The 26,180-nt window shown below is 38.2% G+C and overlaps 1 protein-coding gene across 5 annotated transcripts in view; it reads right to left on the reverse strand.

The window, feature by feature from the left end:
- Positions 1-26,180, reverse strand: part of CARMIL1 (capping protein regulator and myosin 1 linker 1) — a 194,852-nt gene that overhangs the window by 54,032 nt on the left and 114,640 nt on the right. For all 5 annotated transcript variants that reach the window (XM_086740524.1, XM_086740527.1, XM_086740528.1 and 2 more), the window contains exons 16-24: positions 25,971-26,075; positions 21,203-21,272; positions 16,819-16,900; positions 15,364-15,463; positions 15,222-15,276; positions 9,647-9,819; positions 7,267-7,335; positions 2,884-2,977; positions 551-649 (exon numbers count right to left, since the gene is read on the reverse strand). In XM_086740524.1, the coding sequence (XP_086596650.1) occupies positions 551-649; positions 2,884-2,977; positions 7,267-7,335; positions 9,647-9,819; positions 15,222-15,276; positions 15,364-15,463; positions 16,819-16,900; positions 21,203-21,272; positions 25,971-26,075 (847 nt within the window). The remainder of the gene's footprint in view (positions 1-550; positions 650-2,883; positions 2,978-7,266; positions 7,336-9,646; positions 9,820-15,221; positions 15,277-15,363; positions 15,464-16,818; positions 16,901-21,202; positions 21,273-25,970; positions 26,076-26,180) is intronic.

Genomic DNA, 26,180 nt, shown 5'->3' on the forward strand with positions numbered 1-26,180 from the left:
CTTCGCTGCCTCCTTCTGAGTAAACCTTCCCATGATACCCACAGTTCTGAAGGTGTAAAGTAGATGATGACTTGCCCTCTAAGGCTATTTGCTCTGGTGGTATCTAAGGGCATGTTTACATGGTTGCTCAGTGCTACGCAGAGAGACTGGAACTGACTCAGAGACCAGAACAGGCACTGCCTTATGATTATGTTTGTCACACTGATGACAGCCTGCTGAAAAGTCAGACTCCTGAGCATGCATGAACTAAAATGTTCCTGGTTCTAACCATAGTTCACTCAGAAATAAGTGAACAGTACACAGTACTGTGTACCTTTCTCTACACAGTGCTACTCTTTCTCTACACAGTACTACTGTACATAACACATTCATTTCACAAAAGCTTTCTTCCTTTTAAAAATACTAAAATTGGTAATTATTATTTATTGGGAAACTAAGTATCACTCACGAGGCACATCTTGCTTTAAGTTACTCTGACAGAATGAGAGAGAACTCTGTCCCCAGGCAGCTTTTAGACCCCAAAAATTACCAGTAAGGAAGAAGTTCTCACCTGCTGAGTGGTACTAGTGACAATGCCTTGCTGCAGCCGGTACGCTTGCTCCTGTAGGTACTTTCTGGTTTCGTGGTTACGAAGCAAGTAGTTTTCTATCTGAAAAACAAAGACAGATTAGGAAACTGATTTGACTCTCCATGTTGTAATTTGCTTTAAATTTTGCTGCCGTATCAGAAATGGGGACTAAAAGGAAAAGTTGCCTTTGTTATCTGCAAACCTTATTCCGTGTGTCTCAAATTTTAGTAATCACATTGGCAAATATTTATTCACTCATAGACTAGTTAAAGATCATTAAACATTGTGTATTTGCCATTGTTTTCTGAATTAGTCTTCTATTTTGAACAATTTAGTAAGTTATGCTGACAAAGGAGCAGATCCAGGTTTAAGAAATATTTGAAGGGAGTCTATCCATAAAGCGTTGTTGTAGAGACCATGATGACACAAGATAGATTCCTTTATTTTAGATGCATTCAGCCCACTGCAAAGACACAGAATTAAATAGCAGTATGGTCTGGAGAGATGATAAAATACCTAAGTGTCTATCTGATACATGAGCCTCAGTTCAAAAGCTACTTAAGGCTAAAAAGTACATAAGTGCTCTTCAAAGACAAGTGATTCCTATCCATCGCTGCTGGTCACAGCCCACAACTGTCACCAGCAGTAAACACCCACCATCAGCCAGCTTAATGGCACATAGAATAACTTTCTAAGCTGGCTCTATCAAACTTAATCAAGTTAAAAACCCCTATTAGTAAACTATTTAGTGTTCATGAAAGGTGATGGATCTGGTCTGAAAGGAGGAGAGGGGAAAATGATGCGTAGAACAGCCAGCAGATTGTGAGGCAGAGACAAATAGGGACCGATGGTCACCTCCAAACCTGCATCAGCAGCAAGAACTGGAAGTTTGACCAGTTTATCTAGTTTGTCCACACTCTAAGTAAAGCATGATGTAAAGATAGCGGAGCTCAGGTTAGCTGCTATGTCCATCTGATGCTGGACCAGGGCCAGAAGCACTCTCACTGTACTCAAGCTGTGGTGTGATGAAGCTCAGGGACCCTCCTGAGAGTCTATCAGTTTAGGTGTCCCTGCACCAGGCATGACAGCTCAGTCTGTGCAAGCAGGATTTCCTGCATGCATGGAATTAGCTGTGTTCACAGCACCGCTCCAGGGACTGTTACTTTTTTTTGGAGAGAACTTCCTCACGTTGTGTAAAGAAAGCCTGAACCACACATGTTAAAACAAACTCAGGGTCAAACAGTTTTAGCAACTTTGAAATGAATAAAAGAAAATGTTCTTCGTATATAATGTCTAATTAACACACAGAATTTAAATCCCCATGGCCAAAAGCTTCATGATATTTTTTTCAGAGATGCATCTATCATTGTAGAAATGAATCTATCTACAATTATATTAAACAAGATGTAAGAAATATGTCCACTCCCCATGATTCATATTTTTTGAGGCAGAATTTAGATTATTTTCATGCATCAAAGAAAAAGGCACTAACTACCAGCACTTTTCCCTGTGAGAATCACTTTACTGAAAATTTCTTTACTAATAAGGATCATAGATATTTGCTCTTTAATCACAGTTATCTGTTAGAACTATTTATAAGGTTTTTATGACCTTACCCCATCTGAAGGAAAACTACTCGTTAAAAAGATGTGAAGTGTATGCTTTCTGACTGAGCAGGAGGCTCATTTGGAGCTCACAAGATTTACCATATTAAAACTCAGCGGGGAGTTTTATAACTCATGCAAGTGGAACAGCTACAGATACGGTCAGCACCTCTTCATCCAAAATAACCTGTTAGTGTAGTTGTTTATTTAGGGCAACATAGTGGGTGAATTTTATATGTACAATATAAAAAACAGGTAGTAAATGTTTTTATCCTCCCCCAAACGAAAGAGCATCCTTCGTCTTATACAGCACTGACTGCACTTTTTATGCCAAAATAAAAAAATGTATCTCAATAATTCTACGCACGTGGAAATACGCACAAGGACACATGTAACAAACATGCCAGTTTCTAACTCTCCTCTACATAGTTATGCATGCAGCAGTTCAAGTCTAGCTTGCACTTATTTAGTTATGACTTTTTGGTATTACACCATTGCATTCCATTGTACTTCACTGCAACCATTCTTTGGAATAAAAAGCTGTACATGCTCTTGCAGCACTTGATTACCACGTATGTGTCCATGCAAACCAAACAATCAGTGAATCCAGTCTAGAATTCTTACTCAGTCAAGCATGAAATCACAGCCACTTAAAATTATTACTTTATTTTTAGTAGTTTTATTTCTGTATGTTGGTAGTATATGCAATACCTTTTGCAGTGCTTCTTCTGTTTTCTCAGGGTTTGTTTTGAGTGCTTGGGAAGCATCATTCATCGGTATAGGCATGAATCTCAAAGTATAATTTCTAAAAAAAAAAAAAAAAAAAAAAATTTTAATAGTAAAATTTAACCTAATTACTGTATCTCTTTATGAAGAATAAACTAAAAGGGAGAAACAAGACACATCTAGCTTGTCTGTGGAAGGTACCAAGAATGTATTTTTCTAGCTCTCCTCTGCACCTTTGCACACAAGGTTGGATTTCTTTGTGCTGTATCAAAACAGAACAGTGAGTGTCAGCGCGTGCTGGCAATTTTATCAGGTCTAAGTCTAAATGGAAATATTCAGTAACAGCTAGTGACTAAGAGACTGAGTTTTGAAAATTTACTACTTAAATAGCTTCTTGTGTTTACAACAATTTGAAGACACTTGCTGAATTTTTAATAAAAGCTGACAAAACAAGTGTAGCATCTCCACATTGCATTATGCAAACAATTGTTCCCTGTATTTTACTTATTTGTTTGCAAAATATTTCTATAGCTTTGTCCATCTGTTGCGATATTAGAATAAAGATAGGGTTTTCGTCTTCAGTCAAAATTGGATTTAAACTCTGAGAACATAAATTGGCTAGCATGACACAGTTAAACCTAAAATGCTATGTGCAGTGGTATGTACACATACCTTCAGATTTGAATAAATGAAAACAAAAAGAGTAAGAAGTTCTTAAAATCTGGAAAGGAAATAATTCTTCCTATTTTCAAATAGCCTTAAATTCCTGCAAACATCTCTTCCTCCTCCTTCCGCTGTCTGCAAATGTCCCACTAACCATCTGTTCCTATGCCATCCAGAGCTACGTAAATATAGTTGAAACAGCTTATTTTTGAGCACTTTAAAGTTGACAATTTCAACTGAGTCACGTCCCTTGACTTCAATAGATCCATCCCTTGCTAAATGCACTAACTCCAACAGCAAACTAACTACTGTGAAACTCCAAGGTTTTCATTTCTTCTCCCACCAGTTGCTTAGCCGCAATGAAACGCCACTCTCTGAAGGACAGCAGTCTTTGAAGCTGCCAGACACACTGATTCCTCATTGATACTATCCAACATTTTACCTTGAATGATAATGGAAGAATTCTATGTTTATTCCCCAAGGTAAGCATGGTAGGGTACAGCTGTCAGTGGCAGGCCATTACTCACATGGAGTCAGCAAGGTCCTTGTCCTTCCATAGTGTCCAACTGCCTACTGCATCACAGTCAGAAAATTAATTTTTCTTTATAGTTGTCTTGTCCTTCAAAAGAACTGCACAAACTATACAGACCCTATTACGTGCTGTTATATAATACTAAACACCAAATAATTGGCTGTCCACCAGCACGGGGACGATTTTTAAATGTCAAAGTGTCAGCGCTCAAAGATAGATAACAACTACAGAACTTGCCGATTCCCTGACTACTACCTGGCAGGTGGGGTATTTATTGAGTTAAGAAGAAACAAAGGTAGATTTCCAAGGATCTCTGCAGCTGTTTGACATTTCATACATCACAATCATTGAAATCTGTAATTGCCAGCTCTCATGCTATTAATTATAGGCTAAATTCAATTTAGTCAATGGCTTAAGGCACCCTCCCTCACACACAGAGGAAGGGGGAGGAAATGAATGTAAAGGAGATTTCGTGGAAACACAGTCACAGAGGCAGAACTTTAGAAGCCCACTACCCTAAAGAAGGCTCTGTGCTTGATTTCCTTCCAGACAGCATTGTATCGGAATGCTACTTTATTTTCATCTAAGAAATAACCAGTTCTTAAGGGAAAAAAAAAAAAAAATCAAGAATTTAAAAGCTTGCTTTTCAACTTTGATCATCAGAGCAACATTTATCTTCACACTTCGTTTTCCTCTGTTTCCTTTGAAGTCTAAAATATTCCTCCATTCTTCTTTTCATTAACACTCCACTTGTCTCTTGAAACAGAGTACATTTTGCTACCAGCTCAATAATCCAGTAATTTCCTAACACGTTAATACTGTAAGCAAAATACCTATATTAAAACGATGTTAAATTTCAGAGAGGCGCTTGGAGATTGGAAAGGATGTATCAAAAACCTCCTGTGTCTTCCCCTACATGCAGCATGTGTGACAACAGCCCTACATCTCATCACATGTTACTTTGGCTCTATTCATGACACACTCAATGCTGCAAAGTGATGATTTTATTGCCTGTGTTTTTTTTTTAAAAAAAAACAAAACAGGAATAAGATCATCTGTTTTGCTAGATTGGGTATGTGAATTTCATGTCACTGCTAAGGGAAGGATTCCTAGCTCTCTAACAAAAGCCAGCACTTCTCAGTGGATTTTTGAACATGAGCTATTTCTTCAGTCACGCCATACAGAAAAAAATATATTTTAGAAATGAACAGGGGCAATATTGCACAGTTCAATGACAGAGGGGGCTCTAGGCTGCAAAGCACACAAGCACATGCTTATTTTCATATTAAAAATAGAGAGATACAAATCCCTGTTTAATGGCCAGGCTGAACAGGATGCCCACTGTTCTCAAATGCTCTCCCCAGCTGATACCTGTACCAGATTCTACAGATCCTCTCAGCATCTCATGTTGGCTGGCTGGGACACCCTTGAGGTAACTCTGCCAACAGCCAAGCTCCTGGAATTCCCTTGTAAGAACAAATTTTTCACATAACTTTAAGCATATGAAAAAAAGCTGGGAGGAAGGGAAAAACCAATCCTCAGATTACTTTAGCCTATTTCAAAGTCTGTTACAGCCTCTCTCAATTCTCCTTAGCTTCCTCATCATACTACGAAAGCCTAGCTTGCTTCTTTTTTGTGGTTTACTATATGAGTATTTTAAAAACAAAATTAAAACAACACACATAAGCCAAAGCATCTTCAGTACATTTCATTCCATTTTAAGCAACACTTTTGTCCTCCGTAATATTGATGGCTTCATGTATTTTTGGGAAACATATGGTGCAAGATGTTCTCACTATGTCTTTGAGACGGATTGTTTAAAGGCTAATTTTTTTCAGCCAATATTGACAGTCTGCCTCTTGCAAGTTTAAATCTTTGCTGCTTGCACCTTAGTTTGTGATATTATCAATGCTTTTAACAATTTCAAAATGTTAGAGGAGACATAAAATGACCTCAACTTCCAAGCTAAATAAATGAGTTGTTGCCTTAACAAAGTGCAATGTCACACAATTATCTGTAGCATTTTTTTTTTTTTCTGCTTAGATGATTTGCTTTTGACTTAGGATTTCCCCCTACTTTCTATTTACTTATCCAAGCACTTCAGAACAGAAAAGTTGATGCTAACCAGAAAATAAGCGTATTTTCTTTTCTACTAGACTTTCTCATAAATGTACATGCTATTACTCTCTAAAAGAGAAGTCTCTTCAAGTTGACAAATAACCTTTGCAAATTATTATTCACTACTATCAATGGAATGACTCCAAGACGATTTGCTTAATTTTACATCATTTATATAATTTCCTCTATCAGTGGAACTGAATTAATTCTGAAACCATGTACATAAATTACAACAGTTTCATAAAACAAGTAACTTTATAAGCTCTAGCCTCACGACCCCTCTGTGGGTTAAGATGCTCCCCTAAGTAGTTACATAGTTTTGTAAGACAACTTGTCTAGAAACTAGCAATTGTACATTACCTTCACCTTCTAAAGAGAGCATTTTTTCCTCTCGGAGGGATTTAATGATGTGAAACAATTGCAACTGCTGGTTAATTTAAATCTGTAATTTTTCGCTCTTAAAAAAAGTAATAACAGCATACAAATAAATGTGATGGAGATGGAGAGAGATTAAAGTCATTTAGCACCTATCATTGGTAACAGCTGCAACTGTGAGTGAGCTCAGGGAAGCAAAATGACCCAGACCACAGCGATTACGATGAACAACTGCAGTTCCTGAGATCATCACTATTAGTTTCAACTTGCTGGGGGAAAGAAAAAAAAGCCAGACTACAAAGGCATGCTTCAGTAATTTTCTGTTATTACATACAGCTTCATTCACTGACTAGAATAGAATTTCTGCATGCTATCAACACAAGAGAATGAAGAAAAGGGGAAATATTCTCAAATTCAGAATTTTAATGCTAACAGCAGAACTCAATGGCCTTAATGCTGATAGCAGAGTACGGATGAAAGAGTCACAGAGCCTTTTCTCATCCTTTTGAAGGATGTGAATTCATACATTTTCCTTCAGATTAAACACCCTGATGCTTAAAATTGAGACCACTCAGCACCTTCAAATCATATTGACTGGGGTGAGAACTGCAGCTGCTCAGATCATTCAGGATCTAAGTCTCTGGCCTCTTCACCAGTCATTCAGTTGCTTGAGAACTTACTTCTCCAGTGCCACAGCTATGTCCTGGAAGCCCTGTGCAGTGATGTTATTCTTGTCCCATATTACAGTTCTGAGAGGTGTAGGGGGAGAAAAAAGAAAACCAAAATTAAACAAGAACCACTGAATAAATCCATACTGAAACTTTGCATATTGAAATAATACAGTGCCGTATGTTCAAAATTGTATAGCGGAAGGCAACATTTTAAAAACCTGTCTTCAGTTACATGCTAAAACCTTGACATGACAAGCAGTTAGGGACAAAGATACTACAAAATTCAGTTTCTCTTTCTTTAAAGGAGACTCGGTACTATATTTTTCTTTATTAACTAAAAACGTGACTTTTCTAAAATCCACTTAATAGAAAGATTTGGAGACAAAACTCCAGCTTTTTCCAGAAATAGGATCAAAAATCAAGCTCAAATGTCTGCTTTGCAAGCCCACACTGAAAAACAAGAAAATTGCAGTAAGTGATCAATCTCTGTTCTACATAGCTATATTGCTACAGTTACAGAAAAATGTATTTTAAAATTTCATGCTGTTTGGTGGTCAAAACTTGCAGGCTGTTGTATATTCAATCCTGTATTAGCTCATCACACAGTTCCTATGATTCCACATGCAACATAACTAGCTGCCAGTGTAAGTTATTAGGTTAGATACATGAATTGCAGCTACTTTGAATACACAATAGTGGTAACAGTGAGCAAGTCTTCCCCCTCCTCCTCCAATTTAGACCACTCAAGCAGACTGCCTGGCAACTTGCAAACACATGTTCAAAGATCTCATTAGTAGTCAGAAGAGACAGTCAAGCAGATAAATCTTGCTTGTGCATGAGCACTAGATGTAGTTGTTCTTAAAAAAAAAAGGCACAAACCCAAAGATTTCTGGTGTTAAAAAAAAGATATATATAGATGACAGGTATTGACATCCTGCTGCTGCAGAATTATCCCTTTGTTTTTTAGATGGAAAGATGGAGGTAAGGAAGAGAGGAAGAGAAATTCTACATCCTCTCTGCAAAGATCAGATATGCTTAGGGTCAAATCTTGGTTATTTTTGTCATTAGAAAGTGTATTTGTATTTCTACCCAGACGTGAGTTTGTAACATTTTAAGCAGAGCCAGTTACCATTGCATTATTCAGTTTGTAATCACACCGCAGACCGTGGTGACATCATGTCAGCTGTGACATTCAGTGTACTGTGGAACATTTCAGTCTGCCATCCTGAAAGCCGTCAAGGTTTTATTTCTTCAGGTACTGTGGTCATTTCAGGTTAATACATTCAATAAACCTAAGCCACCTCTCCAGTGATTTCTTGACATTTTCAATATTCAATTTGGGCATAGTAACACAAAGACCAGGATCCTTGCCTCTGAACAAAATAGCCAGGACTGTTCTGGGGAATTTCTTATCCTCCAGGGAACAAATGCTTGGGGCCCAAGCACAAAGTGGTCTCTTCACATGGACAATACACTAAGAAAGGTTCACTTGCACAGTCTGACAAGAGGACTGAGGATTAGCTTTCCTGATGACGGTGACATATTTAGAAGTCCCCATCTAGATTCATGCTGATTGAAGGTTTTCCTGTTGGCTAATCACATGCTGGATAGAAAAAAAAAAGAGTGATACTCTCAAGCCATCAGTGCCAGACATGCTAAAAAGCAGTGAAATTGTCAAGCAGATGAAGTCACAGAGAAGAGATGCCAAGGTCCATCAGCACTACAGGCAGGGGAGAGAAGGAGGGGCGGTCCACACTGCTACCCCTTCTGGATTCCACACACTCTTAGTTCTCCTACAAACTGATATTCCAGAAGACAAAGAATAATTTACTTTAGTTTCCTACCCAAGCACCAGAATTTTCTCTGCTGGGAAGGCCTTCAGTAGAAAAGGCAGAGCAGAACAAAAGAGAGTCACTAAGCACTGGAACAGGGTTCTCAGAGACATTGTGGAATCCCTGTACTTGGAGATCTTCAAAACTTGCCTGGAGAAAGCCCTGATCAACCTCATATAGCTTTAAAGTTGGCCCTACTTTGAGAAGGACATTGGATTAGATGACATCCAGGGCTCTGTAACAAGGTAATTTTTTTCCTATGATTTCAGGAAATGTAGAGCTCTCTTGTTCCGACAAGAGGTCTTCCTGTTCAAACTTACATTAGCAAATGTAATTATCTCCAGTTCCCGTTATGGAAATGTTTTTGCACGGACAATTTGCTTCTCTTGTTTTTTTTTTTTTTGTTTTTAAGAAAAAAGGATAAGAATCTTTCCAAGTGGAGACATTATAAAGTGCCTGTACCTAGAGGGTTCTGAAGAGAAACGGCTCGAGAATAAGCTAACAACTGCAGTATTATTAAACCATTCTATCTCTTACCACAGATAAGTTTCCCTCACCTGAGCTTGGTGTTTATCTGTAGGGCTTTTGCCAGCATTTTTGCTCCCATATCTCCCATGGCATTTCCACTAATATCCACTTTTGTAAGAGAAGTATTGCTACCCAAGGCATTAATAATGATGGTGACCTCAGTCTTCAGCTTGGAATCTGCGAGGGACAATGACTGCAGAGGCTGTGGAGCATAGAAAAGGCACTGGTAACAGCAATTGATAATGCACTCATTCCTCAAACATCAACCAAAAGAAGTTACAAGTTTCCCAAACTCCTAGGGACAGCAGTAAGCATCAAAGAGTTATTTCTGTGCTTGCTGCAGATCCTACAATACACGACAAATTGGAAGTCAGCAACTTACAGCACAGTTGTTAAACACATACACACACACAAAATAAGTTGCAACATATTGAAAAAAAAAACAAAACAAAACATTTTTAAGTTACAGTTCCTCCAGTTTCCTGTGTCCTATTAAGTACAGAATACAGTAGGAACCTGAAAAGAGGCAAGATAGCAACAACCAGATTTGCAAGACAGCCTCTAGTGTTCAGTAGGTTTTGCTTCATCAGCGTGCTTGCCTGTCATTGAGAAATAAAAATATCTAGTACTCCCCTCCTCTCCTTCAGACTGAGAGTTTTATCCAAGGGCAAATTAGGATGTGAGACATTGTTAAAAGAAAAAGAATTCCTTTGAATTGTTTTATTATTGTTACTTCAATTCTAGGAATAATTTTGCCTATCTATTCCTTCAACGAAAGGTATGGACATTTGGAAGGAAAGAGACAGAAAACTGTAGGAGGTCTGAAATGAAAAACAGTAAGAAGAGTATCTATAAAAATAAGTAAGTCAACGGATATTATTCACATTTGTGTTCTGACATCTGTGACTGCAATATTTTTATGTAACTTTTTTTTAATATACACTATGTTAAGCTGAAACTACTTTATCGGGCTCCTGCAAGTCACACTCTACGCCTTAAGAAAACTTCTTTTAAAAATGCCTGTATTCCCTCCATTCTCAGTGTCCCAGCACTCAACAGCAGGAGTTCAAGAACTACAGTCTATCCATCCCCATGCTTGCAGAGGTTATTACAGCTGCTAAAATTGTTGTTTGTCTTTGCTGATGTACGAGAACTCCACAAAACATGGAGCGTTTTTTAGATGGAAAGGAGTGTATTGCCACTATACGCCCACTTAGGCACATCTGGAGAATGATTTTTAGGAGCCTAAAATCTCCAAATTGCCACTACGGAAAAATCAACATCATCTAAGGATGAACCACGGCACCTACATTAGATGCCTAAAGATCAGATGAATATAAATAAAACAGCTGAACTGTGCACACCTTCCAGAGTCCAAGATGCTTGCATGGTACCTGCCATACAATGGGACTCTAGCCTCCAGACACCACTGAATAACAGTGATAACAAAAAAGCTTGCAACAATAAGAAATGCACTTATAAATGAGGATATGCATAAAAATTTGGAGGCACAGCATGTTCATAATTAAAAAGTCTAACAGCAACACAAACCACATGCTGTTTTTATTTTAAATGGAAGTTATTAAATTACTATGTTAATGCCCTTAATCTGCCTACGTTTCCCCATTTTATTACATTATGTATGTTCCCTAAATAATTTTAGCATCACATTAGAATGGCACTTGGAGCTCTTGGCACAAGTTTGAGAAGACCTCCTGTGACAGATTCAGAGAAAAGCAGCATCGCGCAGCACTCGGACAGAAATCACCAATAAGCTTGTGAAAGTGAAGTTTCTTCTGTTTCTTCTGTGTCACTTTAGAAAGAGTCATCCAAGTCACTTAGCTGGAAGTGCTCCCTCCCGCATACCCATTTTTCTAAACCTCAAATAACCTCCCAGGAAAGGATTTCTCACCTCTTGCGTTCCAATACTCTAACAAAACAGTATATGATTGAAAAGCTTCTGCACTGTGTTCTGACACCTATACATGATTACAAAATATGTATATAGCACAGTAAAGCACCTGCTACAAAAGCAGTGTCTTTGAAGTGGATAAACAGCTGGTTTTCTTGCACAGCTACCCTTATCATTTACTCAATGAGAAAGCAAAAACCTCTGGACTCACTTGGTGCCCTGAATGCAAAACTACAATGAGAAAGTAACTCTGTAGGAAGGATTAAACATACAGGCTGCTAAATATTAACGAAATTATCTGAACATTGCATTTAAAAAAACAACCAAACTACAACAAAAACAACCTCATGAAAATAAAATCCCCCACAAACAGGGGCAATACTCTACATAGCCTAAAAACACTTATTTCTTTTAATAATTTAATAGTTTTATCTGGATATTGAGATAAGAGAACTCTGACAAGCACTTCAGTGTCCCTGCTGCAAAAAAAAACAGATACTTCGCCAAAACAGTGAAGATATCTTAAGACAATCTTATTCAGCAAGAGGAATTCTTAAAGTAAAGAACAGAATTAGAAATTGTACGATTGCATTAATTGATTTTGTCATACTCCTGCTGGAAAGCATTTAAGAACTAAACCAAGCTAGAATTATTCTCCTACGAATAAAAATGCTGTAAAACCCCTCAAAAAGTCTAATTCTGCATCAGACACTGGACTAAGAAGTAAAGATACGCAGCGCTGTAGTCATTCTCAGCTCCCGTGCAGGACTGACTACGACTCCAAGTAAGAGCACACTGTACCTGCAATGTAACATCTATTTTTGCAAGAAGAAAAGAAATGGCACAGTAAGCATACAGCTTCAGACACTTCCTGTAATACTAATAAGAATATATTGTTATAGCCTCTGCAGTACAGCATCTACTTAAAAAGAGAAAAAAAAAAAACCAAATCAAAAACAAAGCCAAAAACCAAATCTAAATACTACATTATTCTCTATATTAAACACCTGGGAAATTTTGCTGTTTAGATTCCTACTACTGCTTTTAAATTGTGTACAATTACATTTGCATCTAGCTGTATTTTTACAGTCATAAAACCAAGCCAGTGATTGTTTAAATCATTTTACTCATGACTCATTAACACAGCAACGGATCTATTTAAAGTGTGTTTAAATACATGAAGCAGCATTTGGCAGATGACTATTTTAGATTAGAGCCTGCTGCTTCAGCTTTCCACGCAGATAATGCACAGCATCCTCAAACTGTACCAGCCTGCAGGCAACACTGATCCAGCAGTACGCTCTGGGCAACATCATACCCCAGTGGTCTCTCCAGTTCTACCCTTACTTTTTAACGTTCTGTGGCAGTAAATGCATGGTAATGGCAGAACAAGGACCATCCTATTTAGGATTCAAAACCAAACCAAAATAACAAAAAACTTAAAATAGTTTTCTAAGCATTGTACTATCTCAAGGTAAGTGAGGACCATCCAGCTATCTGCAACACATGCTTTTCCCATGGTGCTACAGAGTCTGCATCAACTCTTTAGCTGTTAGGAGATGCTTCAGATTGATTTTAGCACCTGATGAAACAGAAGCAAACAAGATTCCTTCACTGAAGAGGACTAAGAGGCAAAAAGAACATGGGGAGAGAAGAGACAGGTTAACACTAACATGATCACATGCTGTATCCCAAAGGTTCACGCATGACATGAAGGAGAGACAGTTACTTTAAGTAGCTAAATAAAATAACTTTTTGGTGGATTATTTCATTGTAACACTGTTTGAAAACAGGATGAGACTACAGAGTATGTTCTGTGGGTTAGCTTCGGAAAGAAAGGGTGAGTAAGAATTACAGAAGCACATCTGACCACTGGACTGTGGCAAAGGCAAAAAGTGGAATGATGGCTGACATCACCTATGGGCTGAAAAGAAAACGAGCACAAGAAGTAGAAGCTGATCATGCAAGGGAGGGAGAGCTGTGAGAATGACACACCCAAAATTTAGCCAGTTACATTTTCTCTGTCCTGGAAGCTTCAAAAAGCAGAAGTCAGGAAACATAAACAGAAGGTTGTAACACTTAATAGAGGCAATAAGGTGAAAGTTGGAATTTTTATCCTTGCAAACATAATATGAACAGGATAGTCATATAAATAGAAAAAAAAAAACCCCAAAAACCAAAAAACAACAGCATGTTTGAGAAGATGTTTTTGATACTGAAAGGATGCATAGAATGCATTGAAGAGGGGGTTTAGGGTATGGCCTGAGTGGGAAGAAGGGGAAGACAGCCCTGCGCTATTCCCTTTAGAGGCAGTGTGGTCACACACTGCAAAATGAAAAGGCTAGTTTGGTACAAGAAGTAATACAGAGATCTACCAATACATTTCTTAGCACAATGCTCCATCTGATCTGTGCAAACGAGGACTCACTGCTTTCATTACAGGTGCTAACTCAATTAGAATCAGCTCTGGTATCCGTATGCAGCATTTCAGTGTGTCACACTGACATCTCGTGTTTCAAAGAATAAGGTGAGGAGGTAGGCAAAGAATCAAGAAAAAAAACAGTACCACTAATCCCAACTAAGAGGGCACAGATAGGAGAGGGGCCAGTTTAACAAATCACTTCAAATACAACTAAGCAGTAAGAAAAGATTCATACAGAATACAGGTTTAGTGACCTTATATGGAAGGAGACATCAAAAACCCTGGTAAAAACTGCTCCACTGAATGGCAGGGTGCAGACACAGGTGGGAGGAGAAAGTAAGAAAGCAGTTAGTGTGGAGACCATGAACTTGGAGGTGAGACAATAAAGACAACAGGAATAACAGGTGATTAGACAACTGAAGTCTAAAGTCAGCTTTTTCTGGAGAATAAGGAAAGCAGAGCTTGCTTGTTATTTGAATGGAGAATGAAGGAGAAAGAAAGGACTAGGAATAAATGAATGAAGATTGAGAAGCAGGAGAGTAATGTAGCATCTTAAGATTCACTTATAGCCAAAGCTAGGATGCCAACTAAGACAAGAACACAAACCCAACCACAGAGGTCTTTCAGAATCACGAGAGAGAGCGGAAATGAAGAAAGAGGGCAAGTATCCCAGCAAGGCACTCTGAAAGGGTTTTATGAAATTGCTGCTGTGACTAATGTACTAGGAGAAGTACAGAACAGCATAGTGAACAGTTTATTTGCATCTTTTGAAGGAGAAAGGAATTCTGGCAGATCACTGCAGTGACTTTGCATTTTGTCAACCAAAAAAATTGCTAATACCCAAGAACAGTTATCAGGAAACAGTGCATTCTATGAATTAAAAAAAAAAAAGAAAAATTAAAATTCTGTTATTCAAGGAGTATCACCACCCAGAGAACACTACCATTGTAATCTCCTATCAGGACACAGAAGTTTTGAAAACTTATGCCTACAGGGCTGTATAATATAGACCTAAAGCAACTAGGTTAAGCACATCGAGCTATTTAGAATGAATATTTTTCATCAAGCACAGATCCTAAGAAACGTTTACCTACAAGATACATATAATCCAAATTACTATTTGAAAAAAAATATAACAAAAAATGTTGGATGTGTCTGTGCAGGATCATGATCAAATCTTATGCAGCAAATTAACACAGTGAAGAAATTATCAGAAATAGGCTGTAAGGGTACAAATACACATGGTGATAGTAGGCAGAAAGATACTCACTGAATCCTCGTCTTGAATCATCTGAACTAAATTATCAAGTACTGGAGTGAGATTTCTGAGGGAAGAAAAGTTACGAAGACGATGAAATCAGTAGCTTCTCCTCATCCATTCTCTTGTTATTTAAAAGAAAGAAAAGTCTTACTTGGATTTCATGTTGTTAAAGTTTTTGCCTAACGCCAAGTGTCTTATCGATCGGTTTTTACTAAGCCAGACTACAAGGGTTGAGAGGTCAGATTCTAGGCCTGTAAAGAATCAGATTAAATTAAGAATTAAAACACATTTTCACAAAAGACTCAGATGGGGTCCATTTATTAATGCTATATTCATTCCAGTAACTACATCAGTGTACTAATTTCCAAGAGCTCTAGAAAAAAATCCATTGTTCTATTTCCAAATATTTTTCTCTTTTTTGCTTCTGTTTTTCTATGAGAATAAAAGCTTTCTCTAAAATGAGCCCTTTAAATCTCCATCCTAATCAGCCACTGAAGGCATCTCTCAGAAGCACAGAAGAGAAACATAGGCCCTTATCGGTAGTCCAACCACCCAAGCGTAGTTCCTCACATTATCAGGCAGAATTTTAAGTTCCTTTGAGAATTCTGAGACCATGCTAATTGCTATTTAATCTTAGTAGAGCTATATACCACCAAAGCCTCAAAGCCTTCCAGCGCAAAAACGCTAACATAACAGGCTACAAATAAACTGAGCTGAAAAATAAGCCAAATTTTATTCTGCTTCTAGGTAAGAAATACACCTTGCTGTTTTATTGTATTCCCAAACTAGTGGTGTATTTGAAGAGTCCACTGGTTAGATTAAAATGACTTAGGATCCAGATCCACAGGATAATTTAGATGTGAACTATCTTTATTTATTTATAACAAGCAATCTGTTTACATAATTGGGCTGAGTTAGCAGCTCACAAAGCTTTCCACTTGCCAATCCATCCCAGCTTTCTTGGGCATTCAACTGTACTGGGAGTCTCTTTCTAAAATATTTCCGCATTTGGCTGTCAGAGGAGCAAACACAGCAGGTGAATTCTTCCATTCTGTACATCTACAATTTGAGTTTGCAGGATAAGTCAGCCGGTATTCCCAGTCAGGATGCAAAGAGCATCCAAAGTAGGGCTACTCTAAGACTTTTTCCAAAGACTCAAACAGGTCTTCTCTGACCTGAAGTCAGTTGACTGTTTGCTCCTAATGCCCCTTCTCTTGTTTCTTCAGTATCATGACCTCGGCTTCATTCTGTACCTGGTCTTTCCCTTTCTTCTTTCACTACACTTTCATTTCCAATTTAGCTTCTTATCCTCCTGTATTTAAACCCACTTTCCTCTAGATCTAACATGATGCTTGCTATCATCGATTTGTTCTGCGGTGCCACATTTATCTCAAACACCACAAATTTCTGAGGGTACAGTAAGTCTATAAACATTTCTTATACACTTTATAACAATAAGAGTTCTTGGTCTGAGGCATTTCCATAACCAATATGGCCAATAATCATAAAGCAAGAGTGACCATCCTTGATTACACTGTGAGCTGAAAGAAAGTTTTTCTCAGATTCTGGACTTGCACGACGCTCCATTCTTGTTCTGTGTACTTACCATTGTCTGAAATATCTAGGCTGGTGATATTGTGTATTTCTGCTATGCATCCTTCCAAGACTTGTGCACCTCCCGATCTTAACTAGAGACAAAACATCATCCATTTTTGCAAACTATTTATGGTTTCAAGATCACACACAAAACAGTGGTAGGAGCTTTGTGAAGGTACTGTCAGTGGTAAAAATACAACAGCAACAGAAGAAGTTACAGACATCAACACGACAGCCTATGCATGTATTTCTACTGCTCTCATCCTTCGATCTCACTACTTGCATGTAAATCAGAAAATGGACTCTTTTTCCTTTCTCTTAAAACTACTACTCAGCAGCTAAATTGCAGAAAGATTTAAATGGTGCAGACCCAACGAATCCTTCAGCACTTGTGCTAGGCAGTGACTGCAGGACTTTGGTGTGGGTTCTCTATATAAAAGGGTCCAGACATTTCCAGTATCCAGTGAGAAAAAAAATAAACTTAGCTCAGCCTATAAGCATGCAACACTGTCACCCTTGAATTCCACTATAGTCAATGCTTATAGTGAGGATCTTCTTTCAGCTCTAAACACAATGCTAGGGTGTCCAGATCAAAGATAAGCAGTAAATTTAAAAAATAAAGTAAAATTTTAAAAATTTATGTTTCGCTGTCACTGAAAAGAAAATTTAAATAATCCATTTGCAAAATGGCCACAAAAGACTATAAACAAGAAACCAGCAATTTACAATATTCTTAATTTTAAAATAGGCATAAAAGAGAAAATCAGCAACAGTAAAAAAAAAAAGCCTATCTAGAAAGTATCAATTATGTTATTATTAATCTGAAATATTAAATGCATATAAAATAACTGTCAGGATTTAATGGAAAAAGAATGAAGTGGCCTAGGGGAAAACATCAACATTAAGAATCAAATTTATTAAAAATTATACTTATTTACTAATGTTACTGAATTAAACAACACAACGTATTTTTTTTTCCAAAGAAGCAGACCATTTTCTTAGTTCTCACAGCTAGGCAAACTATATAAAGTGCATTTCACTTTATGAACATCCCTCAGAAAAAGACTTAAGCAAAAGAGCAGAAAAGTTCTATAAAAATTCTGGTTTTGCATTCTCCATTTTCACTTTTCTTGCTTAAAAAAAAAAAAAAAAAGGAAAGCTTTTTCAAACATGAAATGGCCTTTTCACCTCCTGTGCATAAAAAAATGAGTAATATTTTACTTAGTCGACTTACTTTGCTAAGTATCCTGAATCAATTTGCTGATATTTCTGTACATAGTCTCTTTTATCCACGCTATAATTAAGGAATCACAAATGCCTTCAGCAGTATTTTTCAATAAAGACTTGATTTGGCACTTTTTAGGAAGTTTGAGATACATGATTTGTTAACAAGCAGCTCAACAACTTGGCCTGACCATTTAAAGAAGTCAAAGACAACATCTAAATCTTAAGTCACATCTGGAAGTGTAAGAAATAGATAACATAAGGCATCTTTGCTCTTTCGCATAAAACAAAGTCTACCTATCCTTCAGCCCATCCACTCCAGAAGTGGTCAAATTAAAGTCTCTTATTTGTGCCAGAAGTGGTGCAATTTTTACTCAACTTTATTTTTGCAAGAGCATTTGTAGTATTTGCTCTATGAACGCCAAAATCATTCAGTTTTGTGCTGTGCTGCTCTCTCAATGCGGCCTATCACAACCATTTTATACAGTGTCACATCTATAATTGCAGAAGATTATACGCGGTCTTGGACCGGTTATTGGTATAGTAAAAGTTCTATACGCTAAACTTATACTCACAAGAGTCCAGACACTTACGTTACATATACTTTGAGTATTGAAGTGGACAATTTTTCAGGAGCAGCTTTCAATCTTGTACTGATAACTCGACATTGAAAATCTTAAACACACAAACATTTCATGTGCACAAATGGTGATATCTATTTTATCTGAGGGTGATGATAACTTGACTTTTAGGATCAAAATTCATTGCAACTGTATTAAAATTATATATATATATATATAAGCAGAGATTAATTGAAGGGCTATTGATCAACGTGGACTGTGATACTGAAAAAACAACCCTCTGCAAAGCATCTCCCCTGTGACATACTTCTGAGACTACAAATACAAACTCGTATTCAGAAAATGAAGAACAACCTTTCAACAATTAAAAATGCCAAGCATGTTCAAACCTATGAGGTACCAATATGGGAAGGGCAAACAAAGTTGCATAATGATTTAACAATTAAGGTAAAGCATGGAGGGTACTTACACAGTGACCAAGCTAAGGGAAGCAGAAGGGAAAAGAGTGAAATACATCAGTGCTGAGCAGGTAGAATAAAAATGTAATTTTCGTAGTAAAAATAATAAAAAACAAACAAACAAGCAATATAAAATTATTAAGCCTGGAGTTAATATACCAGAAAATTATGGAAGCAAATGAAAAGTGGTGGGAGACGGAAGGAACAGAGAGATTTATCCTTCCATAGTTGAGTACAGCTTGCCTGCTGTAGGAAAGAGGGCAAAGCTGAAGCATCAGCTTAACAGCCTCCTAATAGCCTGTGCCTGCAGGAACTGGGGAGTAGCGCAGGTCACTGGTTCCAAGCTTCTCACAGCTCTGTTTCTGGGTGCAGATTGCCCTGCCCAGCTCACAAAGGGTCAGAGAGAGGTGGAGCAGGACCCTGCAGTGCTGTGCCCACTGAGAGTACTCCCAGCTTCTGGCACACCAACTTCCCCGTTAGTGGAAGCATAACTTCTTCTTTCCAAAGCACATGAGAATGGATAAAGCTCAGTGATGTGAAAAAATGTTAAGAGAAGGCTCTAAGGAAGTGCTGTTACTTTGGAGGGACCAGCTATGGGAACGCAGCACCTCAAGTTGGGCATGATTCCTTCCTTTCTGTCATGAGAGGTGGCCATGACCACTTGTGCTTTGGTATCCAATAAAGCTAATCCTCCCCTCAAAGGACTCCTCCATATCCCATCCTGGGGGTTATCTAATGAAATGATAACATTTTCACTCCTGCTAGCCCTTGTTGATTTACATGCTAATTTATTCTCTCATTACTTATGTTTGTGTTTCATTGATTTATTATTTTAAGGTTATGATTACAGGACTTCATTTTTGTTACTTTAATTACTCCTCCCTTTTCCTTCCTCCCTCTGAAAGAAAAATTATCATCCGTCTGATCTCTGTACTCAGAAGTCAGAAGCATGTGTACTTGACTTGAAAGCTTTTCTATTTGGAATTTACATGTAGTGCTCTTCAAAGTAATACCATTTTTTTAAAAGTAAAAAATACCAAAACAAACTATGAAACGCATTCACAATGATTTGTTTTTTTTCTTCATAAGGAAATCTATGCACATTCCAAAAGCAATCAACTACAAACCTAAGGCAAGGATTACTGCACCTCAACATGTTCAAATTGCATGTTTTCTACTTAAAGGGAAAGCATTGCACTTGAAAGGCACTTCCAGAACAGTTAATACTCAGGTGATGGACTTGGAAAGATCTGCCTAACAAGTGAGAGGCTTTCTTTGCCGCTTAAAAAGGAAAAAGTGGCCGCGCAGCTAGAGAAGAACCGAGCCTAAGCTGGTTCATGTTGGTTTTGGCAAGAGTCCACACAGGTTTCTATGAACTTTGCCTCACTGGCTCCTCAGGGTCTTGGCTGATCTTTTGTCATAAACCATAGCCACACAGGTATAATCCTGCAAGTGTATGGACAATCCTGAGAAACAAAATGCACAGCAAAGTGGAGAGAAGCAAGAGGGAATAACATAAAGCAAATCAAGTTGCCACAGTTGTTTTTATTTAATCTTGAGATATTTAAAGCTATTTGCACAGTGCCTCTTAAGTTAATGGCATGCTTCTATAAATGTTTACCAAAGTTCCCTCTTGTCCTGAATTGATTAATTCAATAGGAAAGCAGAATTTCTCCCAAGGTTAAAAGCAAACCTTCAGAAGAGAAATCATGTCTTTGGTTTTGAAGGAAGACAATCAAACCACAGACATGCCATCAGGGCACGCAGGTTCCTGCTACTCATTCAGATTTGGCCACCTTGGGCAGTCCTGCTGCAGGGTCCTGGGTAACCACAGCCCCGGAGAACAGAAGCTGCCAAGCAGCAAACAGCACTCTGCCTCAGTATCTAGAACAGTTACACTGCAAGGACAGTTTTGCCAATCAGGTGCTGCAGGTGCTTTGAACCTCTGTGCTCATTATTTAGCCTGATATTGTATCACACAGCAACTAATCTTTACCATAACTGCTTCTGAGTTCTACCTTTCCCACAACTTTTGTCTACAGAGGAAGAACATCTCGCCCAGTGGATTTCATGGGAACTCTAATTCCATATCATTGCATCTTTTGAACACATTCTGATAAATATTTCTTACCTCACAGCTACTGAGATCTAAAGACACCTCCTTCAGATTGTGATTGCAAGCCAGGCCTAATAAAAGAGCTCTGAAAAAGATCAATTTTAGAACCATTAAAAAAAAAAAAAAAAAAAATTAAAAAAAAGAAGAATAAAAGGCAGTTTTAAATAATCATTACGCAAGCGATCATGGGTTAATACACCTATAATGCAAAGAACCATTTCAAAATAAAACCACACCACTTGAGCAGTTACTTCTTAAATGACAACAGCAGCACAAACCTGCCACACTTAGAACACTCCAGTAGCTTCAACAACTGCAGGGATGCAAGGCTAAAAGAAACTGTAAAGCTAATGCTACACCAACATCTAACATTCATCAAAGACAAATTTTCCTCAACATCTGCTTTTAAAGAGCATCAAATGATTACAAAAGGAGTGTTCTGTTGCACGACTGCACTATCTCTCTGATTTTCCAAAAATTCTAGGAAAAATTCATTTTTTAATACATGCAAATGCAGTGGAACCAGCCATTTCAGCCAGGCACAGTGCCTGTAACACTGAAATGCTGGATCATGGTCAAGTATCACACAATTCTCCACTTCTGCAACCCAATAAATATGTACAGATCTCAAAATTATATTCCCAGACAATGGTATTCTTTGTCTTTAGGTCAAATGGCAGAGAAGTGTAGCAACAACTGAAAATGATTTTCATAAATCCACCTTTAAAACCTTACAGAAGTTTGTTTCCACATATAAAAGTTAGTGCTAATATCACATTTGTATTAATACAATCAAATCAGAAAGCACAACAGTACGTGTCTTGGAGAAGGAGCAAACACAATCTGTGTGTACCTTCTAGTATCTTTAGAATAGATGCTGCTTTGATGTAGTAACTGAACAGAGAAATTTCCTTCCAAAATAAACTTGGTACTCCACTCCCAAACTTAATTTCCACCAAAAAAAAAAAAACCTAACAGAATCCAAAGTACTGATGCATGGAGATAAAAAACAATCCATTTGGCTGAGCCATTTGCCCACACACTTGCTATGCAAGCAGTGTGCAAAAGTTGCATTTAAAATGTGTGCACCCCGGGAATGTTTTTCATTTAAAGCTATTTATATCTGCCCTGCAGGTATAAATGTTAATCAGACCTTTGCTCTTACCAAAGGCAAATATCTTGTGCTTATTTACTTCTTAAGATATTGTCGTGGTTTTGTTAGTGAGGGGGGGCCTAAGGTGGTAGCTTCTGTAGGAAACTGCTAGAAGTCGCTCCCCTTTGTTCAGTGGACTCGGCCGGGCCTAGGGCGGACCTGCTGCTGGCCAAGGCCGAGCCGATTGGTAGCAGAATGTCCCGTGATAACGCCTCTGCCCCCGCTCAGGTTCTTCACATCTTCTCTTCTCTCTTTTTTTTTTTCTGTTTTCCCCTTCTTAAATACATTATCGCAGAGGCGATCCTTATCTGTATTTCCTTCCACACATGCTTTTACTGAAAGTTACTCTGGCTGATGATAACTTTGCAAAGAACTTCCTAAACATTTGAGGCAACATAAGAAATACAGTGCAACCATTAAAAAATGCCGATTAATAAAAGAGAAACAGCACTGCCTCAAACATTCTCTCCTCACAAGAAGCAAAAAAAAAAAAAAGGGGTTGTTTTTTTTTTCCTAATCTCTCCCTATAAACTCATCCTAAGAAAATATCACGATTTCTCAATTCTTTATCATGAAAAATCACAAGCATTCAAAAGCACTAAAGGCAGACATATAATTATACTTAGCCACTATGTTTAAATCGCACACATGCCAGTACATGGAAAGGTCTTGCCAACTGTGCTAGATGCAGAACGCAAGAACTGGCCTTGTAATTAGCATTCTATGAGAAGCATATTAGACAGTTGTGTTGTTATAGCACTGACAGACAAAATAAAATTTTTGGCAATGTCTGTAAATGACTTACACTTAAACAAGCAAAAGAGTATAAACTGCTTCATTTAGTTAAAAAAAAAGAAAAAAAAAAGAGCAAGCTGTGATGGAACATTAACTATATTAACTATGTAGAAGGACTAAAAGCACACTTTTCTCACCCACTACGTGGCATCCTTGCTGTACAGCTTTATTAGCAAACCTCTTCCCTGAAAGGCTTTACTTACATTAACAGGTGCATCACTGCCCAAGCAAGTTCATTTCCTTCCCTGACTGCACTGATTAACCAACACCTACAAACTCATGGAGTTAGCATATGCAATTAAACATACCACAACTGTTGATCCAAAGGAAGTTGATAAAAAAAGAAATCAAATAACAATTAATCAGGGAGACCTGGGATTCAGAGTGTCAGGTATCTGCATTTTATCTGTATTTTTTTCTGTACACGGGCTTGATCTTGAATCACACATCTAACTTTGTGATCCCTGGTTCATGGACACAAACCAGGAGCTTCTCCTGTCACAGAACAATTCTAAGGGCCATGTTGTCAAAAGCTTTTTGACACTCACTGATCAAAGACACCAGAGAAATACTATTACAGTACACTATGTCATTTTTACTTTTCCATCTAAAAATCATCCCTCATGCACTATTGCAATTTTGTTAATGACAAATAAGCCTGTCTGGGGCGGCGGGGGGGGGGGGGGGGGAGATGTTTCCATCTTGTCTTTAACAAATCCTATGATCTCGGATTGTTCTGTAGAAGTTTTGTAATTTTTTACAGTTAAGACCAAAAGGCTAAACAGCTTTTCAAGTGTATTAGTCAAACCATGCAGGGTTTGAGAGGAAAAGGCATGTGTACTGCAGATCATAGTTCACTGTAGTGTTGAGAGATACTCTCAGCTCAGGCTAGAGAAAAAACTCAGGTCAGAGAAAAAGCACATCAAGGAAACTACCAAAAAAGAGCTCTGTCCTACCCACTAGGCAGAGGTAAGCACTATCAGCAGAACAAAACAAGTTAAGCCCATGCCAAAATGCCAGCCAGCTGAGAGTGGCATGGACACTCTGAGACCATCTGTGTCCAGCTGGACTTCGGACAGACGCTCTTTTTGGGAACTGTCTGTGCTGGCGAGAGAGGTTACCGCTCTCACCTCATCCCTACGCTACCTATCACTGCCTCTTTACCTCCACCAACACCAGTCATGCAAGTTACTCCCTCTTACCCAATTCAGTCAAACCGAGCCAGGTTAGCTTAAACATTATCAACAAAGAAGGTTTTTGCTAATACAGATCACTTTGGCTGGAAAGGACGAGGAAGATCTTGTCTGCTGCTTGTATTAGTCACATACATACTCTGTTGTTCTTGCTGCATTAAACACAGCTCCCTGCTGCCCTCCACCACAGAATGAATAGCCCTAAATTAACCAGAATCAACCAACGTGTTTCTCAATAATCACTTTCTGTTTGAAGCTACATCAGTACCATATTTCCTAATCTTAGTAAAGCCTAAGCAAACAAGACAGCAACCAAGAGCATCACACAGAAGAGAGTGCAAGATCAGAGCTATAATTATAGGCTCCTGCAGTTGGATATTGATTTCAATCCCGTGCATCTTATTTAAGCATCACATTGTACTGTCCCCTCCAATGTCAAATTGCATTAAGAAGAAATATCCCAAAACAATGTACACTACTCTTCCTGTGTGGCACTTGTCACTTTTCTCTTTGTTTCCCCCCAGCTTGTATCAAAAGCTTTCCATCAAGTACTCACTAACTCCTTTTTATATCCCACATCTCTGATTTTGCCATCTACTCCCTTGCTGAGCTACTGCCCACTTCCCTTCCCTGTTCTCCCTCAGAAGACAGGCCCCCCATCACATAAGTATACATACACACACACAGATACCTATATCTTTGTCCAGATTGGGATTTTGGAGGTGTGTTCCCCGAAATGCTTAGTGACCATGTCTAGGTGCCTAAGGTGCCTACTACAGATAGGGTTATGTATGTTTTAATGCATATTAGCTAGCTAGTCGACACTCCGGAAAGGGCCCTTTATTTAATTTAGTCCAATAAACACAAGGATTCTGCCAGAATCACAGAACGACCTATCTAGATTAGATCTATCTGTCTATACCTATCTTGACTTTAAACACACCTTTAAATGTTCTGTCTGGAAAGTTCAACACAGTTGAAACTGCACACACCACATGAAGGGTGACACAGTGCTACACAATTTCCCTCAGCCTGCATCAGGCCATAAGAGGAGTTTCTCTCCAGGGTTGAGCGGGAAATGGAAGTGCCCAATCCACATCACCGGAACCTGCTAGCCACAGGATGGGTGACATAAAGCAAAGAGATGCATTTCTAGCATCCTTAGCATTCTTAGAAGTTGCTGCCATTGTCTCTCCCCTCAAAAGGAAGGCATAGGTCTGTGGAATAGGTTTCTCCTCACAAGCAGTGCAACAGGTTCAGTTTCACAACGGCTGTTGCAATACTGCAGCCTCAAAAGAACGGCACTCTCACAAGTATATAATCCCATTTTACTGTGAAGCAAACAAGCTTGTTTGTAAGCCACAGAGTAAGAAATGTATCACAAAAAAAAATGTTGATGGAAGCTAAACAGCTGTGACATTCTCACAGAAGAAAATATGATTAATAGTCTCAACTGTGAGATGGAAACAAGATTCCTTGAAAGAGTGATCATTATGAAACTCACTCTTGCAATATCAAAAATGGCAAAATGGAAAAAAAAAAAAAGGCAAAATCCTTTTTCCTTAATTTTTATGAGGTATTCATGTAATAACAATGCAAACTATGTTTTTGGCAACAGGAGAAAATGAAATGAAATTCTTACTTTAGAGGCTCAGGAGGGAGTTTAGTTCCCGAAAGATTAATCTGCATCAAAGCAAGTGAGCTGCTGAAAAACTGTTTGAAGGAGGGAGGGACTTCTTTTCCTTTTCTGTAAGTAAACAAATGCATTAAGTATCAGCATCTAGACACTCCTCATTCTAATAAACAGTGAATGCAAGCCATCAGAATTGTAATGATCTTTTACACGTTTAAT

The sequence above is a fragment of the Chlamydotis macqueenii genome, chromosome 2 (genome assembly GCF_036417535.1).
Source record: "Chlamydotis macqueenii isolate bChlMac1 chromosome 2, bChlMac1.mat, whole genome shotgun sequence".
Lineage (NCBI taxonomy): Eukaryota > Metazoa > Chordata > Aves > Otidiformes > Otididae > Chlamydotis > Chlamydotis macqueenii.